The sequence below is a fragment of the Nansenia antarctica genome (assembly GCF_963989245.1).
Source record: "Nansenia antarctica genome assembly, chromosome: 3".
NCBI lineage: Eukaryota > Metazoa > Chordata > Actinopteri > Argentiniformes > Microstomatidae > Nansenia > Nansenia antarctica.
The window spans coordinates 37,599,168-37,623,662 of record NC_137688.1 but is presented as its reverse complement, the minus strand read 5'-3'; the positions used below and the strand labels follow the sequence as shown (position 1 = coordinate 37,623,662).

General features: G+C 45.4%; 1 protein-coding gene across 1 annotated transcript in view; it reads left to right on the top strand.

Moving 5' to 3' along the window:
• LOC308153386 (plectin-like) overlaps positions 1-24,495 on the top strand; it is a gene marked incomplete at both ends in the record, with an annotated part of 134,017 nt that overhangs the window by 92,731 nt on the left and 16,791 nt on the right. The window contains 23 exons of the mRNA XM_080526512.1: positions 58-72; positions 1,909-1,998; positions 2,623-2,658; positions 4,684-4,761; positions 5,023-5,115; positions 9,102-9,268; positions 12,939-13,054; positions 13,859-13,965; positions 14,290-14,409; positions 14,706-14,801; positions 15,050-15,177; positions 16,774-16,867; positions 17,834-17,988; positions 18,786-19,158; positions 19,657-19,734; positions 20,030-20,191; positions 20,451-20,555; positions 20,987-21,082; positions 21,245-21,370; positions 21,638-21,790; positions 22,388-22,545; positions 22,686-22,812; positions 23,015-23,202. Coding sequence (XP_080382638.1) covers positions 58-72; positions 1,909-1,998; positions 2,623-2,658; positions 4,684-4,761; positions 5,023-5,115; positions 9,102-9,268; positions 12,939-13,054; positions 13,859-13,965; positions 14,290-14,409; positions 14,706-14,801; positions 15,050-15,177; positions 16,774-16,867; positions 17,834-17,988; positions 18,786-19,158; positions 19,657-19,734; positions 20,030-20,191; positions 20,451-20,555; positions 20,987-21,082; positions 21,245-21,370; positions 21,638-21,790; positions 22,388-22,545; positions 22,686-22,812; positions 23,015-23,202 — 2,861 coding nt within the window. The remainder of the gene's footprint in view (positions 1-57; positions 73-1,908; positions 1,999-2,622; positions 2,659-4,683; positions 4,762-5,022; positions 5,116-9,101; positions 9,269-12,938; positions 13,055-13,858; positions 13,966-14,289; positions 14,410-14,705; positions 14,802-15,049; positions 15,178-16,773; positions 16,868-17,833; positions 17,989-18,785; positions 19,159-19,656; positions 19,735-20,029; positions 20,192-20,450; positions 20,556-20,986; positions 21,083-21,244; positions 21,371-21,637; positions 21,791-22,387; positions 22,546-22,685; positions 22,813-23,014; positions 23,203-24,495) is intronic.

The following is a 24,495-nucleotide window of genomic DNA, read 5'->3' as shown; positions in this document are numbered from 1 at the left end:
CTCTCTTTCTCTTCCTCTCCCATTCTTCATCCTCTCTTTCCACCCTTTCCTCATCAGCATTGGAAAGTCGAGGTAGGTGCTGTGTGTGCTGGCCCATGCTGAGTGGACACCCCCCCTTCCCCCCACTCCCACACACACACACACACACATATACACACACACACACACACACTCTTTTGTGCTTTTGTATTTAGTAGCTTCTCTCTCTCTCTCTATCTCTCTCTCTCTCTCTCTCTCTCGGGCGTTCTACCCTGGCACCTAAATCTCTAACTCCGGTCCTGTGTCTCTTTACCTCTCTTAATCCACGCCTTCCTAATTGCTGCCTCAGCCTCTCTGCAGAGCAAGAGTCTGATCCAAGCCCAGTCCTGTCCCATCAAACCCATCAAACCCATCAAACCCATCAAACCTATTGGCCAATGTTTTTAAGTGTTATTTTTTTCTTGGAGGCTTACGTAGGATCAACAATCATCAAAAGTCAGCAGCTTTATTTGTGGTCCTGAGGCCCAAACGGTTACAGCTAAAAGATACTGTACCTGTCTACTACTGACAGCCAGATACTGTACCTGTCTGCTACTGACAGCAAGATACTGTACCTGTCTGCTACTGACAGCAAGATACTGTACCTGTCTGCTACTGACAGCAAGATACTGTACCTGTCTGCTACTGACAGCCAGATACTGTACCTGTCTACTACTGACAGCAAGATACTGTACCTGTCTACTACTGACAGCAAGATACTGTACCTGTCTGCTACTGACAGCCAGATACTGTACCTGTCTACTACTGACAGCCAGATACTGTACCTGTCTGCTACTGACAGCCAGATACTGTACCTGTCTACTACTGACAGCCAGATACTGTACCTGTACGTTTGAATCTTTTTTTTGACGAAATTGGTGAACTAATTGCTCCTGCAGGAGGCACACAGCAGTCACCCACTTGTGTGTGTGTGTGTGTGTGTGTGTGTGTGTGTGTGTGTGTGTATAGGATCATCCCTTTAAGTTGCATTGCTATTGTTTTCTGTTGGTTTAGGATCAGAGAGAGAGAGAGAAATCGGAGGACAGAACATTACAATGATCATTACACAATAAACAGATCCTCCGATTTCTACCTCCACCAGCCTCCCCTGATTAGGATATGAGGTTCAACAAACTTTGTAACGACACAATATATTATACCCCATTGATTCATCAGGGCAATGCAGCTTCAGATTCACAAGCTATCTGAGGATGATGTGATTGTTTTGCTGTGTGTTGTTGTTTTCTCGTCATGGTTACAACAGCAAAGACATTGTGATTGAGATGATGTTACCGTACCATACGTTACCTGAGGTCAAACACAAGTGTGGCCCGAGCCATTCACAAAAACATGTAATATTGACAAGATGACAAAGCTCGGTAACCCATTATACTACAACCCAGTTTCAGCTGGTATTTCTTTACCCAGTATTTACTCAGGGTTGCCAACTCTCACGCTGCCCAAACAATTCTCACGCCAAAACACTGCGACAGCAACAGAGATGAACAGGCCACAGTCCAACCCCCCCCCCCCCCCCCGTTGCAGAAAAATGATGTCCCCACTAGCACCCATGCAAAAAGATTTCTCCGCTAGCGCCCATGCGAGCACCCATGCTTCCCCCGAAGGCAACTACTACGGCTACCCAAAATCTCACTCCAGCCAGGTACCCAAAGTTGGCAACCCTGATTTACTAAGATGTTATGTAGCAACTATGGTAACAAGGGACCGTGCTTTCTGGTACTTACCTCAGGTCACTACAATGGGGGTAACCACCTGTGGTACTAAATGGCAGATAACGATACTGGTGTTTGAGTCAGTGAATGTAAGCGAATCAGCTAATTGTCCTCTTCCTCTCTTCCTCTTCTCCTCCTCTCCTCCTCCTCTCCTCAGGCGCAGCGGAATATAACGGACCTTTACGAGGACCTGCGAGATGGACACAACCTCATCTCCCTGCTGGAGGTGCTCTCTGGAGAGACGCTGGTGAGTCCCTGTGACCTCTGACCTGTGAATGGAAGGGACTTCCGCTTCCGCTCCAACCCTGAACCCCCACCCCCCGCCCCCTCTCTCTCTCTCTCATTCTCCCTCCTTCCCAAACCCTCCCTCATGTGTCACTCCCCTCCCCCCATTCTACTCTCTTCTGTTGCTTTCCAGTCCATTCTGCTGTGATCCAGCAGCCAGTTATGACTTTAGCAACTCACTAGCAGTGCCGTAATCTTTCGTTGAACACTTGAGTTGAACATGTCGAATTCACATCCATGTAGACTTGTTTTCACCACCACCTTGCATGTGTTGAACTGGTACACATATGGGGTCCACAATCATTACAGAATGCCTCACAATTGGACTTTGCCTACCATAGCGCACCACAGATTGATTGAAGCAATTTCTGGCAATTAACGCAGTATTTCATAAAGCCTGGACACTAATTTCATAATTTTGCTTCTCTCGCTCTCTCGTAACCATTTTGCACTTTAACCTTTGACTTGTTTGTTTGTTTGACCCCTTGCTTTTCCCTTTTCTCTAATTCCTGTTTGCTGACCTTTGAACCCTGACCTGTCCCCCTTTGCCTCTGCCTCTTCTCTTGCGATGCTCTTGCTGTGGTAGCCGAGGGAACGTGACCTTGTCAGGAACGTGCGGTTGGTGAGTGGGTCTGCTGGACTTTGGGGGCGGGGCCTCCTCGTGGGGGGCGTGGCATGCCTGTCACTCCCAGCAGGGGTCCCGGTGGTGCATGATGATGATGTCACTCCATGTCTTGTCCTCTCTACTGTGTGTCAGTGTCCTCCATCTTGTTGAAGAGAGTCTTGCAGAGACGATATTGAACATAGAGAAGAAAAGTCTCGATTCAGGTTTATTTAGGTGGTGTAGATCACGGGAGGCTAGTGGAGGTAGAAACCGGGGGATGGGCTCATTGTAATACATGGAACCCAGAATGAGGAATACCATTCCGTTCCATTCCATGCATTACAATTTTCACCTCCACCAGTCTTCCCTGCTGTAGACGGAGATGTGAGCTCATCTTGTTATGTGTTCTAGTGGTTGCTGTGTGGTATTGAAGTCTTGTTCAGTCAGAGTATTGTGATGTTAAGCTTGGTGCCTGAAAGTCCTGATCAATGCTAGTGTAGTTCTAGAATCTCTAGAACCATTCCATGTTCCATCTGCTAGTTCCATCTCTGCCCTCCCTCTAAGAGGCGTAGTTCATAGCCTGAGGAAAGGAAAACGCAGGCATCCCGTACGTCATTTGCCCTAATGCATCGAAAAAACACAAGGTACCACCTATAGTGACTTACCTGTTGTCACTGCAAGCCAATAAGTGATCGACCTGTACTGCAGCTGAGCTTGTGATTGGCTGAACAGCTTGTGAGATATTACACCAAATGCATGTGATGTTGGATCAGATACGTCCTTCCCTTCCAACGATGGGAAACGATGGTCGCCTGCTCACTAGCACAGTGTTTATGTGCTGCAGACATGGGGGGTGAACCAGAAAGACACTGCTGCTTGGCTTGAGAAGTGTATCTGCTTGGAGAGAATGGATTGTGTTCCAAAACAAATAGTGGCCTCATCTCATTTAGTTTTCACATTGACCTGCAAAAACAAGTCATTGGCTGCATTTGTAAATGAGCTCTGAGAGTGCCGTAGCGCACACTGGGTTCAACGTCATAAAGGGATAAAGTAATTTGATTGGACAAGAGGCATTCCATGAGTGCTGATCAGATTCCAGGGCGATTTTACAAATGCAGCCATTGATTCACGTAGGTACTGTACAGTTTGACTCCTAGTCCCAAGTCTAGCTTCTTATATCATGTTTAGGTTTTGAAGAAGCATTTAATTTAATTAATCATGGGTGTGGATAGGCCTGTGAGGAAACAATGGATGTGATCAACGACGGTTGGAAGTTTCCAGTAGTGATCCAGCCAGGTTTAATAAACACTCTCATCGTCACTCATTCTCTAGATGGTGTTCTAGATCCGCTTCTAGATTTCTCCCCAATGCTTCCCATTGGGGTTCTGTCACAGTCAGATCCTATTGAAGTGAATGAGTGACTTAGTTGTCACTGACACTTGTGCTCTCTCTGACCACAAACGTAGCTGAATTTGAGTTCAATCTCAAATTCAACGTGTCATCCAGTGTGGTCCATTGAGAGACATGACCGTGGTTGATTGAGAGACCGTGATTGTCGAGATTTGCAGAACAAATCTGCTGCTTGTCATTGATCATGATTAAAGGTGTGTTATTACACATGATAACAGGTGTGTTATTACACATGATAACAGGTGTGTTATTACACATGAAAACAGGTGTGTTATTACACATGATTAAAGGTGTGTTATTACACATGATAACAGGTGTGTTATTACACATGAAAACAGGTGTGTTATTACACATGATAACAGGTGTGTTATTACACATGAAAACAGGTGTGTTATTACACATGAAAACAGGTGTGTTATTACACATGAAAACAGGTGTGTTATTACACATGATAACAGGTGTGTTATTACACATGAAAACAGGTGTGTTCTCGAGATTGAAATATATGCCTGTCCTCAGATATGTATTTCAGGTATTCAGGTATACACATGTGACCTGCTCCTCCTCCTCCCTGTCCTTCTATTGGTGTTCTCTCTTTTCTAAAATCCCTCTCTTTCCTCTCCTCCTTCACAGCCACGGGAGAAGGGCCGTATGCGTTTCCACAAGTTGCAGAATGTACAGATCGCCCTGGACTTCCTCAAACACAGACAGGTACAGTATGGTCGATCAATCAATCACTCAATCAATCAATTAATTATGTAGATGAAGTAGTGGGGGGGGGGGGCAATCTCATTACCAATGATGTGACAACAAACTGCATTGCTTTGAAGTTCCTATGTTAATGTGAATGTGTAATGTGTTCTTCCTACTTCTGATACTGGGCATGTAGAATGTGCCCAAGAACGATTTTGAAGGACAATTTTCATGAGATGGCGTTGACGTTGACGTTCTATTGTCCCCTGTGATTGACAGGTGAAACTGGTTAACATCAGGAATGATGACATCGCCGATGGCAACCCCAAACTGACTCTCGGGCTGATATGGACCATCATCCTTCACTTCCAGGTACGGCACCTACTTCATGCTCCACTCATGGCCCTACTGTATACCTCCCTCTGCTCTGCTCTGCTCTTCTCTCCTCTCCTCTTCTCTCCTCTCTTCTCCCCTCTTCTCTCCTCTCCCCTCTTCTCCTCTCATCTCCTCTCATCTCCTCTCCTCTCCTCTCCTCTCCTCTCCTCTCCTCTCCTCTCCTCTCCTCTCCTCTGCTCTCCTCTCCTCTCCTCTCCTCTCCTCTCCTCTCCTCTCCTCTCCTCTCCTCTCCTCTCCTCCCCTCTCCTCTCCTCCCTTCTCCTCTCCTCTCCTCCCCTCTCCTCTCCTCTCCTCTCCTCTCCCCTCTCCTCTCCTCTCCTCTCCTCTCCTCTCTCCTCTCTCCTCTCCTCTCCTCTCCTCCTCTCTCATCTCCTCTCCTCTCCTCTTGTCACTCTTCTGTATGAAATGGGATCAAGGGATAACTAATCCCAGATACTTTAACTTGTTTGGTATGTGGTTTGGATGGGATGCCTATGACTTTCTGCAGTAATGGGGAAAGCCACAGAACAGTCTGACTAATCCCACTTCAGTCTCTTGTGTTGACACTGCGGATACGAGTCCACGTCAATCAGTACAAATCAGCCTCTTTCAACATCCACTTATGCTCTCTATAAACCGGGGGAGGCTGATGGAGGTAGAAATCGGGCTTAGTGCAATGCGTGAAATGGAACGAGAAATTGTATTATTTCATTCCATGCATTACAATGAGCCCATCCTCCCCCAGCCTCTCCTGGACTCTACACGTGATTCCCATTTCTCTTGAGGGATTTCAGACTAAACATTGAAGGTAGAAAAAGTAACGACACGCTGATTTGAAGAACATGTGGGGTTTTCATTCTCGATATATAACTCCATGAGAGATGGATGGAACACACTTTTTCCCTCAGTGGAAGACCGTTTCGTGTTTCATTTAACAGTTACGGTTAGAGTTTTTTTTTCTCATGTGGAAAAAGAGAAATAGGAACACAAGGAGTTTCTTTGATGCTATAATGGGCATCATGGTTAAACTGGGATTAGGATTTGGGACCCAGTCCACTCCAGAGTGAGTCAGTGTTTCCCATGAGTTAGAGAGAGCAGGAAAGAGATGCAGGCGTGGCAGGGGGCAGTGAGTGACACCATTTACCAGTGCCACCATTTACCAGTGCCACCATTTACCAGTGCCACCATTTACCAGTACCACCATTTACCAGTACGACTATTTACCAGTCCCACTATTGACCAGTACCACCATTTACCAGTACCACTATTTACCAGTGCCACTATTTACCAGTACCACTATTTACCAGTACCACTATTTACCAGTGCCACTATTTACCAGTACCACTATTTACCAGTGCCACTATTTACCAGTACCACTATTTACCAGTACCACTATTTACCAGTACCACTATTTACCAGTACAACTAATTACCAGTCCCACTATTTTCTACCCTGACTGTTCTTTTGGTCTTTGCTTGGATGCTGTCCATGAGCGCTCTCAAACCTACAGCCTCTGTGTTTGTTTCCTTGCTGGGCATTTGGGCCGAGACGGTGCTAACTAAATCACGATTCCAGTTTAAAACCAGGATGTGGCACTCAACGCACTAGCTGAAGCCAGAACTGACTTGATCTCACACAGGAGCATTTACTCATCTGGCAGCAATCTTCTGTTCAAAACAAAGTCATGGCAATCTAATCTAATGCAATGGCACATGGGAGTGATTCATTGTAAACAAAAGGCAGTTTTCCTTTGAGCTCCCTCAGCGGTTAGCAGTTAACCGTCTCTCAGGTGACCAATCAGATAACGACGCTGCTCGGCGATGTGAAAGGAAGCTGGAATCTCTCTGGATTCTCATAAAAGCGAAGTGAGAGGGTGGAGGGTCGGTTTCCATGGAAGCGAGAGGGTGGAGGTTCTGTTTCCATGTGGTGTGTGAGTCACGCCGTGCGTAGGCAAATAGCAGTGGGGGGGGTTGGGGTTCCCCCTCTACAGGGAAAGGGGGGTTACTAAGACCGTGTCCAGATTTTTCCACCCTCAACCGTTCCCTCTCCTTTAAGTAAGCCTCAAGGTAACATTAGAACCCCTGTGTGTGACTCATCACCGCCCAAAAAATGTAAACGCCATCAGATTGTTCATAAAGGCCTGTTTGTTCTAGTGTTTTCGCAGTATAAAGTGTCTTATGACTGAAAGCGACTGCCATTTCTGCATCATCTTTCTATTCGTTTTGTTTTGTTTTGTGGTGGTTAGATTTGAGGACACTTTTAGCGAAAGCGAACATGTTCATGTTTTGCATACGGTCCCGGTGGGGAATCAAGCCCTAAACCCTAGTGTTGCTAGGTCTACGCACACCAACCGAAACAAGCAGTGATACAGTGGAAAACACTAGTAAACACACTACTATTTACCTTAAGTTATCTTAGTACTGCTGAAGCCTCCTGTCGAGGCTGTTGTCATCACGTCTCTCACCACAGCATCTAATCAGTAATACAATTGTCAACACATTTTTATTTATTTTTTTATTTTTATTTTTTAAAGAAAACACACGTATACTATTTACCTTAAGTTACCTCAGGACTGCTGTACCTGTACTCCCTTCTCTCACCAGAGCATCTAATTAGTAATACAGTTGTAAACACTAGTAAACTCTTGTAAACACACTGTTTTCACACATTTACCTTAACCCCCTACCATTCCATTAAATTGAAAGCTGTTCTTGAACCATTTGGAGAAAATGCCTGGGGTTGGTGTTTTTTTTCCATTTTCAATTAAATAAATTTTTTAAACTGTTATCGATCGGTGGTCAACTATAAGGCTTCATTGGTGAGTTTTATCAAATTTGTCAATGTAGTGTGTTTGTTGGTGGTCAAACAGCGACGTTAATTGTGCCTGCTGTTGTGATTGTCCCTTGAGACGGATTATTTGGCTCAAAGCGTAATAATCATAGCTTTGAGAGGATGTAACACATGACTACCTACGTAAACATAGGAACATAGAAAGCATGTACAGGGTAAGACAATACGCATATGGCGCTATGGCCTACCGACGGATGGTTAACAGGCTACATTACCTCAGTACTGCTGAAGCTGGACTCCCATCTCTCACCAGATGATCTCTCACTCAGGCTGCAGAGAGATGCTGTTGCTGTGACTCATAGCTTTGAGTTTACAGCTTGTTTATTGAGGAATCTGCCCGAGGGCATCTTTTGGCAGATCCACTCCAGCATTTAGTCGCGCCTGGAAGAGTACCTTATTGAGGATTTTGATCAGGGCCACACCTTTTCAAATTCATAACATGCTATGTAGACAGTTCTTTTTTTTACTGATGAACGAGTTTGATTCTGCACCCGGCTCAAATAAAAAGCTACTTTCTTGTTTTTGCAAAGCAGTGGAAGCAGTCTGGAATGAGTTTTATGTTCTTTGTTGTGTTGTGTCTTTGTTGTGTTGTGTTGTTTATTAGGGTTTAGTATGTGAATCAGTTAAAGCCTGGTCAACTGGCTTACTGGAAAAATACTTTCCTGCCTTTTAAATATAGATCCATCAGTAATAACTGTAGGAAAGCACGCAAAGTTCCCATCCAATACCGGATGTGCCTTTGAACTAGAACTCGGGCCTGGGACCCATAATCCCATTTTATTTCCAAACCTAGGAAAATGCATGTTCTTTAATGAGATGCAGCAGGGCTGAATAAAGTATAAGTCAGTAGAAGTTGAAGTCAGGGGAGGTCTGGTGGAGGTAGAAATCGGAGGACAGGCTCACTGTAATGCATTGAATAGAATTCCTCATTCTGTCCCATGCATTACAATGAGCCACAATGTCATCCGATTTCTACTACCTAAAGTAGGGCCTACAAACACAAATGCTCCATTACATTCCTTTATTGATGTATGGGCCCTTACTTCAATGAATACAAGGTCCCTTCCATGAATTCATATTTCATGTCACACCAACACCCATATCTCATCGCCCCCCTGTCTCCCCCCTACCAGATCTCGGACATCCAGGTGAACGGCCAGTCGGACAACATGACGGCGAAGGAGAAGCTGCTGCTGTGGTCTCAGCGCATGGTGGAGGGATACCACGGGATGCGCTGCGACAACTTCACCACCAGCTGGAGGGACGGCAAGCTCTTCAACGCTGTCATACACAAACACAGGTGAGACACAAACACAGATGAGACACAAACACAGGTGAGACACAAACATAGGTGAGACACAAACACAGGTGAGACACTTTAAAGTACTAAAATATAACCAGGGGGTGTGCTTTGACGTGAGACCCAAGGGAGATTGATGGTGACAGTGATGGGAGTGGAGTACCAAGTGAGCACAGGCATTTGATGCACTTAATTTCAAATTTATTGAAACCCTATAATTGAGTCTTTTTAAGACATTCTTTAAAGCAATTTCTAAGCTATGCTTTTTAACCAGTTTGTTGTTAGCTGTGCTTGTCTGGACTTGCATTCTTGTACCCCTTCGCTTTACATTTATGTTTGATACTGAACGTACAGAGAAAGGAATGTGGAATTCATCTCTTCTGTCACACAGCAGTATTGCTGACCTGTTAGGACAACCAGACAACCCATCATCAGTCAGGTTCAGTCAAACATTACACATTTAATTTAAAAGTAATTTAATTTAATAATAATAATTCAATCATTTTCATCAGTGCTTTCAATTGGGAGCTGTACTCTAGATCTCAATCTTGTTGTTATTGATCATTCACTTTTTCGTTTTCTTTTTTACATTTGACATTTTAACCATTTAGCTGGTATATCCAGATGTATATCCAAAGCGACTTACAATTAGAGATAGCAGGGACAGTCTCCTTGGAGTAACTTAGGGCTAAGTGCCTTACTCAAGGGCACACTAGTAGTGGTGTTCCCAGGTGGGATTTGAACCTTCTGATCACCAGTCTATCAATTCACTATCCACTAGGCCACCACTACTCCACAGTCATACTGCAGCTACAGTATCATCACCCATCATGTCCATGTTGAAAAGCACATACTGTACAGCTGTACTCAGTCACCACATTAAATGTTGATTTTGGCTTAGTACCTGCACACCAAGCCAATTTCCTGTATGTGCTAATATACTTGGCAATACAAATAATTCCTCCATCATAAGACAGGTCAGAAGATACATTTTGACAACAGACTTTTCATATTGGCACAGACACACACATGCACGGATGCACGCACGCACGCACACACACACACACACACACACACACACGCACACACACACACACACACACACACACACACACACACACACACACACACACACACACACACACACACACACACACACTGAGGAGGTGTGTCTCATGGAATTTTAAATAGGATGCCCAGAGGGTGTGCAATTTTAGAAGCTTAGCATGTAGCAGCGAATCACAGGCACGCCCAACAGGTACGCCCCACTTTCTCAGGTGCGTCTCAGGGGTGTCTGCTACAGAGCCTCCACACAGCCCCAGAGACGGACAGAGAGGCAGACGTCGGGCTACAGAGCAACATGGCTCGCAGATAATTCACTGATCAAGGCGAATGTATGAGAGAGTTATTCTGTGGTCGTCAGCGTTCAAGGCTTGTGCGTTGTCTAGCTACGAAAGATTGGTTGGCGTTTGGATACTCGTTGAGCAACTGAACTGAAGAGTGACCGGACGCTTTGAGATTGCAGAGATTGTGTTTGGTGGAGCGTGTCTTGAAAAAAGAAAAAAACTCCATACGGTGGATTTGCAAATGGTAAGAGATAAAGACCAAAAACAGTGAAGGGGGGAACTCACATCATAAAAAAAGAAGGGGACCCCGTCAAACCGTGATACTTGGAGAGTTGCCCCCCCACATCGCCGTCGCCACCATGATTCACAGCTTCAGGAGAAAGTTCCGATCCAGGAAGCGTTTGAACAGTTCGTCCAGCAGCACGCAGGGCTCTGTCAGCGACCTGGAGGACCGTGTGGTCATGCTCTGTGACGACGTACCCGCCGAGAGGTCCTCCTTCGACTCCAGCAGAGGCTCCCAGAGCGGGGAGGGGGGGTCGTCTCCAGGGTCTCCGGGGTTGCCCTCCGACCCACGTTTCGTGCACCTCAGCAGGGATAGACTCTCCTACCGACAGGCCTGCTATGTGGAGAAGGATCCCCCGAGAGGACACGGTGACTACTATGTCCAGAGAGTCGTGCAAGTGTACGTTGTCGTTTTATAAAACAGCGGTGGTGGTGGTCTTGAATGGTAGGATGGATATGCAAGGCTGAATATAACGTGCACACTTCATAGCTAGAAATTCTCTTTCCAAGCTTTGGGATGGCATGCTTTGTGTTGGGTTGTTTCTAGGTTTTAGAGAGGTTATCTAATAGGAAAGGTCAGCCGATACAGAATGTTATGCAGTCTTCTTCTTCTTCTTCTTCTTCTTCTTCACCTCCTCCTCCTCCTCCTCCTCCTCCTCCTCCTTCTTCTTCTTGTTCTTCTTCTTCTTCTTCTTTCTTCTTCTTCTTCTTCTTCTTCTTCTTCTTTCTTCTTCTTTCTTCTTCTTCTTCTTCTTCTTTCTTCTTCTTCTTCTTCTTCTTTCTTCTTCTTCTTCTTTCTTCTTCTTCTTCTTCTTCTTTCTTCTTCTTCTTCTTCTTTCTTCTTCTTCTTCTTCTTTCTTCTTCTTCTTCTTCTTCTTTCTTCTTCTTCTTCTTCTCTTCCCTTGGGAGATATACTATGCCATGTGTTCATTCAGAGACGCTGAAGCTTGTATCTGCATGCTGTTTTCCTCGAATTACCACCTTGGCAGTGGGCACGGAGAAGCCCTATTCTCTCTGTGTATAAAATGAGAGGGGAATTTCTACCTAGACGTTTTGTTCTTGAGGACTCTTGTCTTTGCATGCCCTGTCTCAGCTTACATTCCCTTCAGATGGCATGTCAGCTGGGATGTTCAAACTGAACAGCCTACAGGGGTGAGCAGCTGAATCAAAGGGATGACTTCGCTGGTTGATTCACTTTTGTATTCAGTACAGTACGATGGCCATAGGTTCCAGGACTATGTAATTATGGGATTATAACTGGACTCAATGAGGATTCGTATTACATCTAATTATTTACAACACTACATGAATATCAAGGGAGGGATACAGGTATCATAGGTTGATGGTATAATACAGGTATAATCAAGATATAATAGGTGGATGGTATAATACAGGTATGATAGGTGGATGGTGTAATACAGGTATAATACAGGTATAATAGGTTGATATTTTGTCCCACATTATCTCAATCTATTCTGACTGTTACAGCAGACACTGTGATGGTATGGTACACTTCTGGAGTGTTTATGTTTATTTTAAAAAATGTAAGAAGAGTGCAATTTCTTCCTCCTTTGGTGTTTTTTTTATGCTTGGACAGAATGGCGGCTGTAGACGTGTAGTCTTGATTGCTCTGGATATCAACAGTAGTGTAGTTATCAACACAAATGTCTAACATCATTAAATGTCGGCCACCATTAAAGATATCGATATTATTTTATTTTTTTATGATAGATTGAGACAGACTAGAGACTGCTAGGCAGGCAGCACAGAGGAGAACATGGTCACGTTGGGAATCAAACCCACAACCTTGCAGGGAGTAGTTCATTTGCACGACTGCTAGACCAGCGGGGCAGACATTCAGACAGGGAAACAGACTAGAGACTAGAGAGAGGAGAATGCAATGGAGCCGGGAATCGAACCTTCTTCTCTCTCCCCGAGTCGGGGATCGAACCCACAACCTTGTTCTCTTCTTCTCTCTCCCCGAGTCGGGAATCGAACCCACAACCTTGTTCCACAACCTTGTTTCTCTCTCTCTCTTGCAGGCCCACTCTGATCGACATGACCAAGGTGTACAGAGGATCCAACCTGGAGAACCTGGAGCAAGCCTTCACCGTGGCGGAGAGAGACCTGGGCGTCACCCGGCTTCTTGACCCAGAGGGTAAAGGCCAATGCACACGGCGTGCGATTTTGTCGCACCGCCGAATTCGATTCCATTGTTTTGAATGAGACCCAATGAGTCAATGCACACGGCGATGCGATGCGATATTGTCGCACGACAACATTCGATTCTCCATTCACGTTCATTCATTCATTGGTGTGAATTGAGAATCGAATGTTGTCGTGCGACAAAATCGCACGCCGTGTGCATTGGCCTTAAGAACACCTCTCTGGACGGACGTCCACTAAGAGTTGGAGGAGGAGCTTGAATCTGTTCGATGAGTCTTATCGACGCTACGATTGGATGTCTGATGTGTGTTTGCGTCGCATACTTACTCAGCGGTTTTACACACCATTCAGCAGTTGTACACCGTGTGTAACAGGCTGGAGGAGGACAGGCTCATTGTAATGCACGGAATGAAATGAGGGACGGTATCAAACACGTGTGTTTACATTTTTACCATTTAGCAGATGCTTTTATCCAAAGCGACTTACCATTAGAGATTACAGGGACAGTGTCCCTGGAGTAATTTAGGGCTGAGTGCCTTACTCAGGGGCACACTAACGGTGGTGTTCCCAGGTGGGATTTGAACTCATGAACTCATGGCCAGGCCGCCACTACCCACCCCGTTTGATACAATTCCTCATTCCGTTCCGTGCATTACAATGACGCCAGTCATGAGATGTATGTGCTGGCTCTACTTTTCTACAATTAATTCAAGTTCCCGTCCACTGATTTCTACCTCCACCAGCCTCCGCTGATGTGTGACCTTTGATTCATTGTCTCTTCTTCCCTGTGTTGTAGATGTGGACGTGCCACACCCAGACGAGAAGTCCATCATCACATACGTCTCCTCCCTCTATGATGTCATGCCCAGGGTACCTGATGTTCAGGATGGGGTGAAAGCCAATGTGAGTGTCCACCATAGAGTTATACTCCATAGAGTTATATATCCCTAGAGGGCGCACTGCCAGAAGTTAACTGTGATTATATGGGGGAGTTTTCATCTTCTGTGATTTGAGTGGGATTTGATATTTATATGTACTTTCAATCAATCAGAGTTAACTCTCTCTTGTCTGTCTGTCTGCCTGTCTGTCTGTCTGTCTGTCTGTCTGTCTGTCTGTCTGCCTGTCTGTCTGCCTGTCTGTCTGTCTGTCTGCCTGTCTGTCTGCCTGTCTGTCTGTCTGCCTGCCTGCCTGCCTGTCTGTCTGCCTGTCTGTCTGTCTGTCCCTCAGGAGCTGGAGCTGCGCTGGCAGGAGTACTATGAGCTGGTCACCATGCTGCTCCAGTGGATCAGACACCATGTGATCGTGTTTGAGGAGAGGAAGTTCCCCACCAGCTATGAGGAGATTGAGGTGACTCTCAGGGTCCTGATGTGTGTGTGTGTGTGTGTGTGTGTGGGGGGGGGGGGGGCTTTTGCCTTTGGAATCAGATGATATGGAGAGATGTGGCACCTGATCCAGATCAGCACTCCTACACTGAGACAGGCTCTGGTCGGCAACTGGGGGTTACTGGTGATAAAATGTTTCTATAGTACTGTATTTCTTCCCCCAGGATATATGAATACCGGTATTCAAACATACATTTACTGTAGTTTTTGGATTGAAAAGCTTTGGAGATTCATCATCCGGCTCGTGTTTTAAATCTGTAGGTTCTGTGGCGCCAGTTTCTAAAGTTCAAGGAGACAGAGCTGCCTGCGAAGGAGGCGGACAAGAATCGCTCCAAACACATCTACAAATCTTTTGAGGTTGGTGACCGAACTCCTGATAAAGATGTGTGCTATCTATCTATCCATCCATCCACCCATCAATCTATGTATCCATCAACAAGAATATGTACTGTACTATCAATGTTTGTAATGATTTGGACATAACTGACTGTCTCGGACTGACTGTCCCTTGGTGACTCTTCCTTCCTGACTGACTGTCCCTTCCTGACTGTTTGTCTCTGGCTGGGTGTACCTGACTGACTGTCCCTGGCTGTCTCCCCATGCAGGGTGCTGTCCAGGCAGGCCATGTCAAGGTGCCTCCTGGTTACCACCCCATCGATGTGGAGAAGGACTGGGGCCGCCTGCACGTGGCCATCCTGGAGAGAGAGCGTCTCCTCAGGACAGAGTTTGAGAGGTGAGTCCTACACACTCACTGAACACTTTATTAGGAACACTATACTAATACTGGGTAGGGCCTCCCTTTGCTCTCAAAATAGCCTAAATTCTTCGTGGCTGCTCTGCCCACTGAGCCACACAGGCGCACCTCTCAGCTAATGGGGTTTCAGTTTATACCTTCGTCGTTGATTGACATTGAGATCTCTTACCAGATTGGACGACAGTATACAACAACACATTTCAAAAGTATTTTTGTGACTGTAGATGAAATACATTATCTTCATATTTACCTCATATTTATTATGTTTTTGTATTGCAACACAGACGACTGTTGAAACACAGTTACTCTCTGTCACATGCTTTTTGTTTTTCCTGAAGCAAAATCTGAAATGTTCATAATTTATGAGAAATTACTTTACTGTACACCGCCGCAGGACATCAAACACAAATGCGAAAGTGCACACACAAGGCTCTGTGATCATTTATAATGATAGCTCCAGTTTTATGGGAGAGAAACTGAGTCTGCGTTGTGAGGTGGAGGCTGGCCGATGACAAGATGACTCACTGAAAAACCGCGGATGCTCCCATCGCCATGGCAAAGAGCTCCAAAACGTGCAATAACACGATTATTTTGCATCCTAAGCTAGTTATTATTAAACTACCTTCTCCGAATCACAAAAAATCAGGGCGTAACTTTTGGGAAGGGTTGCCCCCCCTTCCCCCTTGTCACAAGACCACAGGTCCTCCCTGAGTAAGTAAGCAGCGGTCAGGGGAGCTGCTGTGGTCTCTGACTCATCTCACCGTTCACCACACGGCACCACATATCATTACAACACCACACATCCTCACAGCAACCCCTTGGGAGGACAAGCAGTCTTCGTCAGAAAATCCTGTTAGTCAGAGAGAAACGTCCTCTACTCCTCCTCTTCAGCATCATCTTTCGTCATGGCCTTTCTCAATTATGGCTACAGCTTAAAGTACTTGCTTCACCAGGAGAGGGAGTGAGTGTGTCAATTACTGTACTGTACTGTAGAAATGTATGGCTGTTCTGTATGCAGGCGTTCAGTGTTGTGTTTGAATTGAAACGCTTCTAGAAGTGATGTCAGTCCTGATTATTTATCGTCTTTGAGTTATCTCTTTACATCATCACACAAAGCCCGAAGCTCACTGCTGAGTTACAGCTGGGTCCTGTTTGAATATTCTTCTCCTCCTTGAAGAAGAAACCACAGACATTACATTTACATTACTGTTTTGCCATTTAGCAGACGCCTTATTCCAAAGCAACTTAGAATCAATACGTTTGACTAAGTAAGTGACTCCTCTATCCACTAGTCATAGCAGCAGAAAGTAATCTATGTTCATGTCTGGGGCCATTGGCAGTCGTCATGCTAGATGAAGGCAGATTTTTTAACATGACATGACTTCTGTAGGCAATGGAATCACAAGCTTGCTTTGACCACAACAATCACATTAAATCAGTTATTTCCTCAAGCAAATTAGGAGGGAAGGAAGGAAGGAATTTTGGAAAGTATTTGAACAGGGCCTAAGAAACTGTCAGACGTGTCTGATCTGCTTTGTTGACCTCTGACCTCCCCTCCCCCTCCCCTGCCTGCAGGCTGGAGCGTCTGCAGAGGATCGTCAGTAAAGTCCAGATGGAGTCTGGAGTGTGTGAGGAGCAGCTGAACCAGGTGGAGGGCCTGCTGCAGACGGTGAGTGTCAGACAGAAACACTGTAGCTCTTAGTGGCGTAGCTCACTAAAGCCCATCGTGACGTTAGAATTATAAGGTTCTATCTCCATTTTTGTCAAAATGTAGTTGTTTACATAATCTGATCCATTAGGTGTTTATTAATGCCTGTGTTTTTTTTTTTTTTTAAATGTTGACATTTTTGAGTTAGTAATTCATAAAATACAAAGGTTCCATCTCACAAAACATAATGGAATGTAAAAACTTTGACGCTCAATATCTCTGAACTTCCCTAAACGGAGATAGAACCTTATCATTCTAAGCTCACGCCATGCCACGTAACTGCAGGGTCCCAGGTTCGATTCCGGCGATCGATCTTTCCTGCATGTCATCACTCCTCTCTGTCACCCATCCGTCCTGTCAATCTCTACTGTCTCTATCCCAAGAAAGTAGAAATACCCTAAAAAACATATCAAAAAACAAACAAACAACTGTAGCTCACCTGTCATTCAATACCCAACCTCCTATTGGCTAACATAGGCCGTGAAATTGACATGTGATGACATGTGGCCCAACTAGCCAGTGTGAACAGCCACTTACACAATACACAGTTAGGCTTGTCTCTGATGGCTTGTCAATGATTTAGGCCCATTAGCCACACTATTTATATCTAATATACAGTATGTTTTTTTTCTACTGGTGGCTGACATTACATTATGATGTCAGCAGTTTGTGTTCAGTTCTCTGATTTAAGATGCCCTCATTCTGTCCAACATACCATGTCACAGTCATCCACAAGGTCATTTTGTCATGGTATTCCACTGTTCATCTACAGTGTGTGTGTACAGTACTAGTCAAAAGTTTGGACACACTTTCCCATTCAAACTATGTGTGTGTATCTCGAGGGGGGTCTGCCAAGACAAGAAAATATGTTACCTCTTTATAATGGACCACAGTGATCTTAATCTTAATCTTAATCTGTATTTCCAGGACGTGCGTTTGATGAGCTCAGGGAAGCCAGCCCAGCACACCGCGGAGGTAGAGATGGATCTGGACAAGGCTGAGGGGATGATCCGGTATCTCTTCAACGACGTGCAGCTGCTGAAGGATGGGCGCCACCTGCAGGCCGAGCAGATGTACCGCAGGTTAGTACAGGGGCGGGCAGCAGTGGCTCAGGAGGTAGAGCCGGCATCTAACGATTGCAAGGTCGGCGGTTCGAAACCCCGGCTGGCCTCATTTCAAGGTGTCCTTGAGCAAGGCACTGTAACCCTAATCGCTTCAGGGTTGCCGTCTGTCACCGACCCCTTGCCTAGAGCATAATAAAGGCGGACGTCATTTCTGCCGATTGACAGTTGTCAGCAGTGTCGATCCTTCCATCCTTCTTCTTCCTCGCTTCCATCTCAAAAGGCATTGGAGAAGATCTAAGGCTCCTCCCCTTCTGCTTGATGTTCTGCTCCAATGCTTTTTTGAGAAGGAAGTGAGGAGAGAGGATGTAAGGAATAGAGGACAGACTATTGGGATGCACCCTCTATATTACTCTGCTCTACTCTACCACTCCACCATCTTTTCAATTTCTGCCTCCACCAGCCTCCGCTAGTCTCAGTGAGATAACATCTCTCCTTCAAGAGAGACCTAATAATAGTATTATACCTCCGTCAAGCTTTCTGTTTATGGAGAGTCTGACTTAGTGTAACTAAACAAGAAATTACCAAACAATGGAATTGTTAACAAGTTAAAACAACAGTATCAAAATGGAAAATATCAATATATTGTCCTCGTCTTAGAAACGTTTATGTTATGTCTATGATGTGTTATGGCTTATGGCTTTCAAAGTTATGGGTTATGGCTTTATATTTTTTAAACTTTTATATTTTTTATAATATAGCGAGACACTTCCTTGTGCCCCCCCCTCCCCCTCCCCCTCCCCCTCCCCCTCCCCCAGAGTGTACCGCCTCCACGAGCGCCTGGTGAACGTGCGCAGCGAGTACAACCTGCGCCTGAAGTCCGGTGTGACCGTGGCCCAGGTGCCCTTGATGACCATGAGCCAGAGCCCCACCCACATGAGCCAGAGCCCCACCCACATGGCCCAGATCCTGCAGCAGGCCCCCCAGAGGGTGCGTCCGGAGCTGGACGAGGTGACCCTTCGCTACGTCCAGGACCTGCTGGCCTGGGTGGAGGAGAACCAGAGGAGGGTGGACCAGGGGGAGTGGGGCTCCGACCTGCCCACCGTGGAGTCTCAGCTGGGCAGCCACCGCGGACTGCACCAGTCCGTGGACGAGTTCCACTCCAAGATCGAGCGGGCGAGGGCAGACGAGGTACGAGTCCATATAACGTTTGCCAGAGTCCACTCCACCTGTCACAATTCTCTTACAACAGTAAAAAACTCCAGCCAACATGTTTAAAAAGGTCAAAGGTGACGAACAGTCATTGTTTATTGGAAAATACGTTGTTCTCTGTTACTTCTCTGGTTAAATGAAAGGAGGGAAGGTTTTTGGGGAAAAGTCAAAGACAGATTTAAAAGACTATTTTTGAACGCCATATTGATCACCATATTGATCGCATATCGTATCGTCTGAAGAAAGGAATATTTAGGACTGTGAAAATAAAAACTGGTCCTAAGCATAGAAATACAATGAGTAGAATGTACATTCTCATTCAAGATGTTTGTTCCAATAGAAATAGAATAATTATGTTATTAATTATGTTCATAATTATGTTACCTTATGGACTTTGGGTTTTTGCGATACCATGTGACATGTTTCCTCTCTAATGATTGATCTGTCGTCGTCGTCGTCGTCGTCGTCCCCCCTCAGAGCCAGCTCTCCCCTGTCAGTAAAGGGGCCTACAGAGACTACCTGGGCAAGCTGGAGCTGCAGTACGGAAAACTACTGGTATGTTCTCTCCTCAGACCATCACTGTTAGGGAATGCTTTTTGGCATTGTCTCGGTGTTTTCTGTTTTTGTCTGTCTGACAGTCTTTCTGTAAATTTGTGAAGCGTCCTCGGGTTCCTTAATCCTTCCTGCATGTCAGAAGGGCATGGGCCGGTGTGCACTGTAGGCCGCAGCAGTGCTAGCCCGCAGGCCACACTGTCCTGAACTTATTAGCCATCTTCCATTGATTGGAAGTGATTAACGTGTGATTTCATCCGCTTCTCTTTCATTTCATCCCTTCTTCATCATCCTCCAGAATTCCTCCAAGTCTCGCCTGCGCAGCCTGGACCAACTGCAGGCCTTTGTGACGGCCGCCACCAAGGAGCTGATGTGGCTGAACGAGAAGGAGGAGGAGGAGGTGAACTACGACTGGAGCGAACGCAACACCAACATGACTGCCAAGAAGGACAACTACTCGGTAGGACCGGGCCTCACTGTTGACTGGGGGAGGCTGGTAGTGGTAGAAATCAGAGGACGGGTCTCACTCTGACACTCTAGTATGATAACTGCCAATGGCCCTTAGTCATAGCATAGATTACTTTCTTACAATGACTGATGGATAGATGATTCACAAATGTATTTGTTGTCAGTGGCTTTGGATAAAGGCGTTAAATGCCAAAAATGTAAATGAAATGTAAATGTAACCCTAGCGTGGCTGTGTCCTCTGTGTCCCTCAGGGGCTGATGAGAGATCTGGAGCTGAGGGAGAAGAGGGTCAACACGGTCCAGACCATGGGCGACAAGCTGCTGAAGGAGGGACACCCCGGCAGGAAGACTGTGGAGGTCTGTGGCTCACTCCCTATCTTCCGCCGTAGACTGGAGACCCATCTCTTCAGACTACACCTTAACTGCCCCTCATAAGACCTCTTCATCCCCTCCACCCACTGTATAGTTTCTCTACTATAAATAATTAAATAAATAAGAAAATAAAATAAAATAAAATAAAATAAAATAATATATACAAATATATATATATATATTTCGACATTGTTCAGGAGAGGGAGGGAATCACAAGGTTATTTGTTGTTATGAGTTGTTAAAATGTCATTAGTAGTGTCATACAGTACATGAAATGGCTAACAATGTTATCATGTTAAAGAAATGTTCTTTTCTTTTTTGATATAAGAGCAGTCTTTAGATGATTAATTAATGAATCTCTCTCTCTCTCTCCTTTCCTCTCTCTCTCTCCCCTCCATCCTCCCTCCTCCCTCCAGGCCTTCACTTCTGCCCTGCAGACCCAGTGGAGCTGGATCCTCCAGCTGTGCTGTTGCCTTGAATCTCACCTGAAGGAGAACACGGCCTACTTCCAAGTATGCAAGTTCATACATTCCCCTTTAGATAGAGCCAAAGGTGACTTAATTCACCAGAAATGCATAAATGATGATGTTTCATTTTGTAGCCAATCAAAGTGTGTTTCTTCTTCTTCTTCTTCTTCTTCTTCTTCTTCCTCACCTGTCCCGTGTTGTCTGTAGTTCTTCTCTGACGTGAATGAGGCAGAGGAGAAGCTGAGGAAGACTCTGGAGATGATGAAGAGGAAGTACAAGTGTGACCGCTCCATCACCGTCACCCGTCTCGAGGACTTGCTACAGGACGCAGACGTGAGAGACGACTTATTGTTTTGATTGTCAATTAAATCAAGCTTTATTGATATAAAACATGTTGTACGGTACATAACCCGCAATTCAATGCACTTCACACAAAGATTTTTAAAAAAAAACAAGACTCTTAAAATAGTGACGTTAATGTCTGTTGACATAAATCGAAGCTACAACATCTATTGCTAGGGTAATACAGCACGTCTACGTTTCCTTTCCTGTTGTTAACTGGGGTTATGCGTCTACATTTAATGTTGTTTTCTTATCCAGGATGAGAAGGAACAGCTGAAAGAGTTCAAGACCCACTTGGACGGCCTGAACCGCCGAGCCAAGACGATTATCCAGCTTAAGCCACGCAACCCTGCCACACCCATCAAGACTAAGGTTCCCATCCAGGCCGTCTGCGACTTCAAACAAATGGAGGTGAGCTCGGTTCGAATTACAGTGGTGATTACCAGACCAGACTAGACGACCGCACTACTACTACTGGACAAACCAGACCAGGTTAGATGATCCCACTACTACTACTGGACAAACCAGACCAGGTTAGATGATCCCACTATGACTACTGCTCAGACCAGACCAGGCGATAGAGACAATGTGTGACCACTGCATGTGTGTGTGTCTAACCAGATGCAAATAGTGGCATAATGCAAAAGACATGATATTGTAGACAGTACATGGTATTACAGTAGAAGATATTACAGTATAAGGTATTACAGTGAGTATAAATAAATGAATACAATAAGTGATAGGGGGCGGCTGTGGCTCAGGAGGTAGAGCCGCAAGGTCGGCTGTTCGATCCTGTCTACGTGTCGAGGTGTCGTTGGGCAAGACACTGAACCCCAAATTGCTCCCAATGAGCGGGCCGGCGCCTTGCATGGTAGCTTGCCGCCAATGGTGTGTGAATGTGTGTGTGAATGGGTGAATGAGAAGCCATTGTAAAGCGCTTTGGAATATGGGGCTATATAAGTGCAGTCCATCCATAGTTAAGTGATGGTGACCCGTCTCCCTCCCCAGATCACTGTTCACCGTGGGGATGAGTGTGCCCTGCTGGACAACTCCAAGCCCTACAACAAGTGGACGGTGCTGAACGCCAAGGGCAACGAGGCCATAGTCCCCTCCATCTGCTTCCTGGTTTCCCCCACCAACAAGGAGGCTGTGAGCAGCGTCTCAGGGTGAGCGCAACACACACACATACGCATGCATGCATGCAAATATGCACATGCACACTTACACACGTGCGTGCATGCAAACACACACACACACACACACACACACACACACACACCCTAACCCCTGCTCTCCCCTCTTCCAGTCTGGACGCCAGCCTCCAGAAGCTCCTGGTGCTGTGGAGGACCATGCACGTAGACATGAAGAGCCTGCTGTCCTGGCAGTATCTGATGAGGGACATCAAACTCATGAACTCCTGGAACATCACCATGGTGAGGTCACACTCTCAAAGAATAAACTTTAAAATATATAATAACGGTGATAGGAGGCTATTTTTCCCAACAGTAGACTCTGTGTGTAGGCAAATACAGTAGAGTAAAGCCACTTATGCCTTTATCCAAAGCGACTTACAACAATAACCTATTCATCAATAATCGAATAATCTAATCTAATCTAATCGTGCCCAATCTACAGTTCCGGACCTTGAAGGTAGAGGAGTACCGATTGACGCTGAGGAACATGGAGCTCCACCACCAGAACTTCCTGAGGGACAGCCAAGACTCCCAGATGTTTGGACCAGACGATCGCATAGAGGTGGAGGCCAGCTACAACAAGGCCACCCAGCACTACGCTGGACTGCTGAACTCTGTGGAGCAAGGTGGGTGACCAATCAAATCAGTCAATCAAACTTTATTTCTAAAGCACATTTCATACAAAGAATTGACCGTGAACTGCTGTGTTCTGTGGAGCAAGGTGGGTGATGATGGAAGGGTGTAGTCGGAACCAGAGGTGCTATCGAACGGGTCATGGTACAGGATAGATGACCTTAATGAGACTGAGCCACACATTCATTGAGGCATCCTCTAGTGTGTGTATTTTGTGTTTGATTGTTGTTACTGTGTTGTTTGGTAATTGGATTTACATTGTAGACCTTCAAAAGAGATGTGTTTTCCCTCGATAAATAAATAAAGGTTAAATAAAAAATGTCAAATGTGTAGACTTATAGGGGAAGTCTAAGATAAACTGGGTGCAAATTGGAGACATCATTCATCAGCATGGCATAGCCAGAGACATTCAACCATCATTGTTTTGCCTCACATTGATGTGTTTTTTTATGTTATCAATGCTGAACATTATTAAATTGGTTCACATTTCATTTTCTGTACATGAACATTATGGTAATTTCCAATTTCCATGTATTCATTCATTCATTGTTGAACATGTTGAGATTCATCATCATAAGCATGGGTACTGAGATAGTGGTTAACTGTTTAATTCACATTCCAGGCTCTTGGGTACCAACTGGAGGTAAGATCCTTGGTTGCAGTCTGAAGCTAAGACTAAGCAGTTTGACTGGCTGAGCTTTGTGTGTGTCTGCACTCTGCAGTGATACTGTTGATTAGGGTTGATGAACATAGGGGCAATGTGTGTGTGTGTGTGTGTGTGTGTGTGTGTGTGCGTGTGCGCATTCGTGTGTGTGTGTGTGCGTGTGCGCGTGTGCGTACGTGTGTCATATCACTCCATCTCCATCTCTCATCTGAATCGTCATTAGTTCTATTGTTATCTCTAACTTCACTTTGTGATTGCCTTTCCTTGATCGAACGCATGTGTGTGTGTCTTGTTGTGTCGCAGTGTTCAGTGATCTAGAAACCTAGAGTGTGTGTCTATTCCGAATCTGTGCCTGCATGAAGCTGCCAGTTTGATACAAATGCCTGATGATGATCATAACCAGAGCTTTTGATTGGGTGATGCCTTTGATGTGACTCACTAAACAAATGGCTGACCCAATAATGTTGTTTATAACCTCCCATCAGAAGTGATATACATTATGGATTAATGATTGTATAAAATGACGGTACCACAAACACCATACCATGTAACTAGATAATTGAACATCCCAGGGGAGGCTGGTGGAGGTAGAAACCAGAGGACGGCCTCAACGTAATGCATGGAAT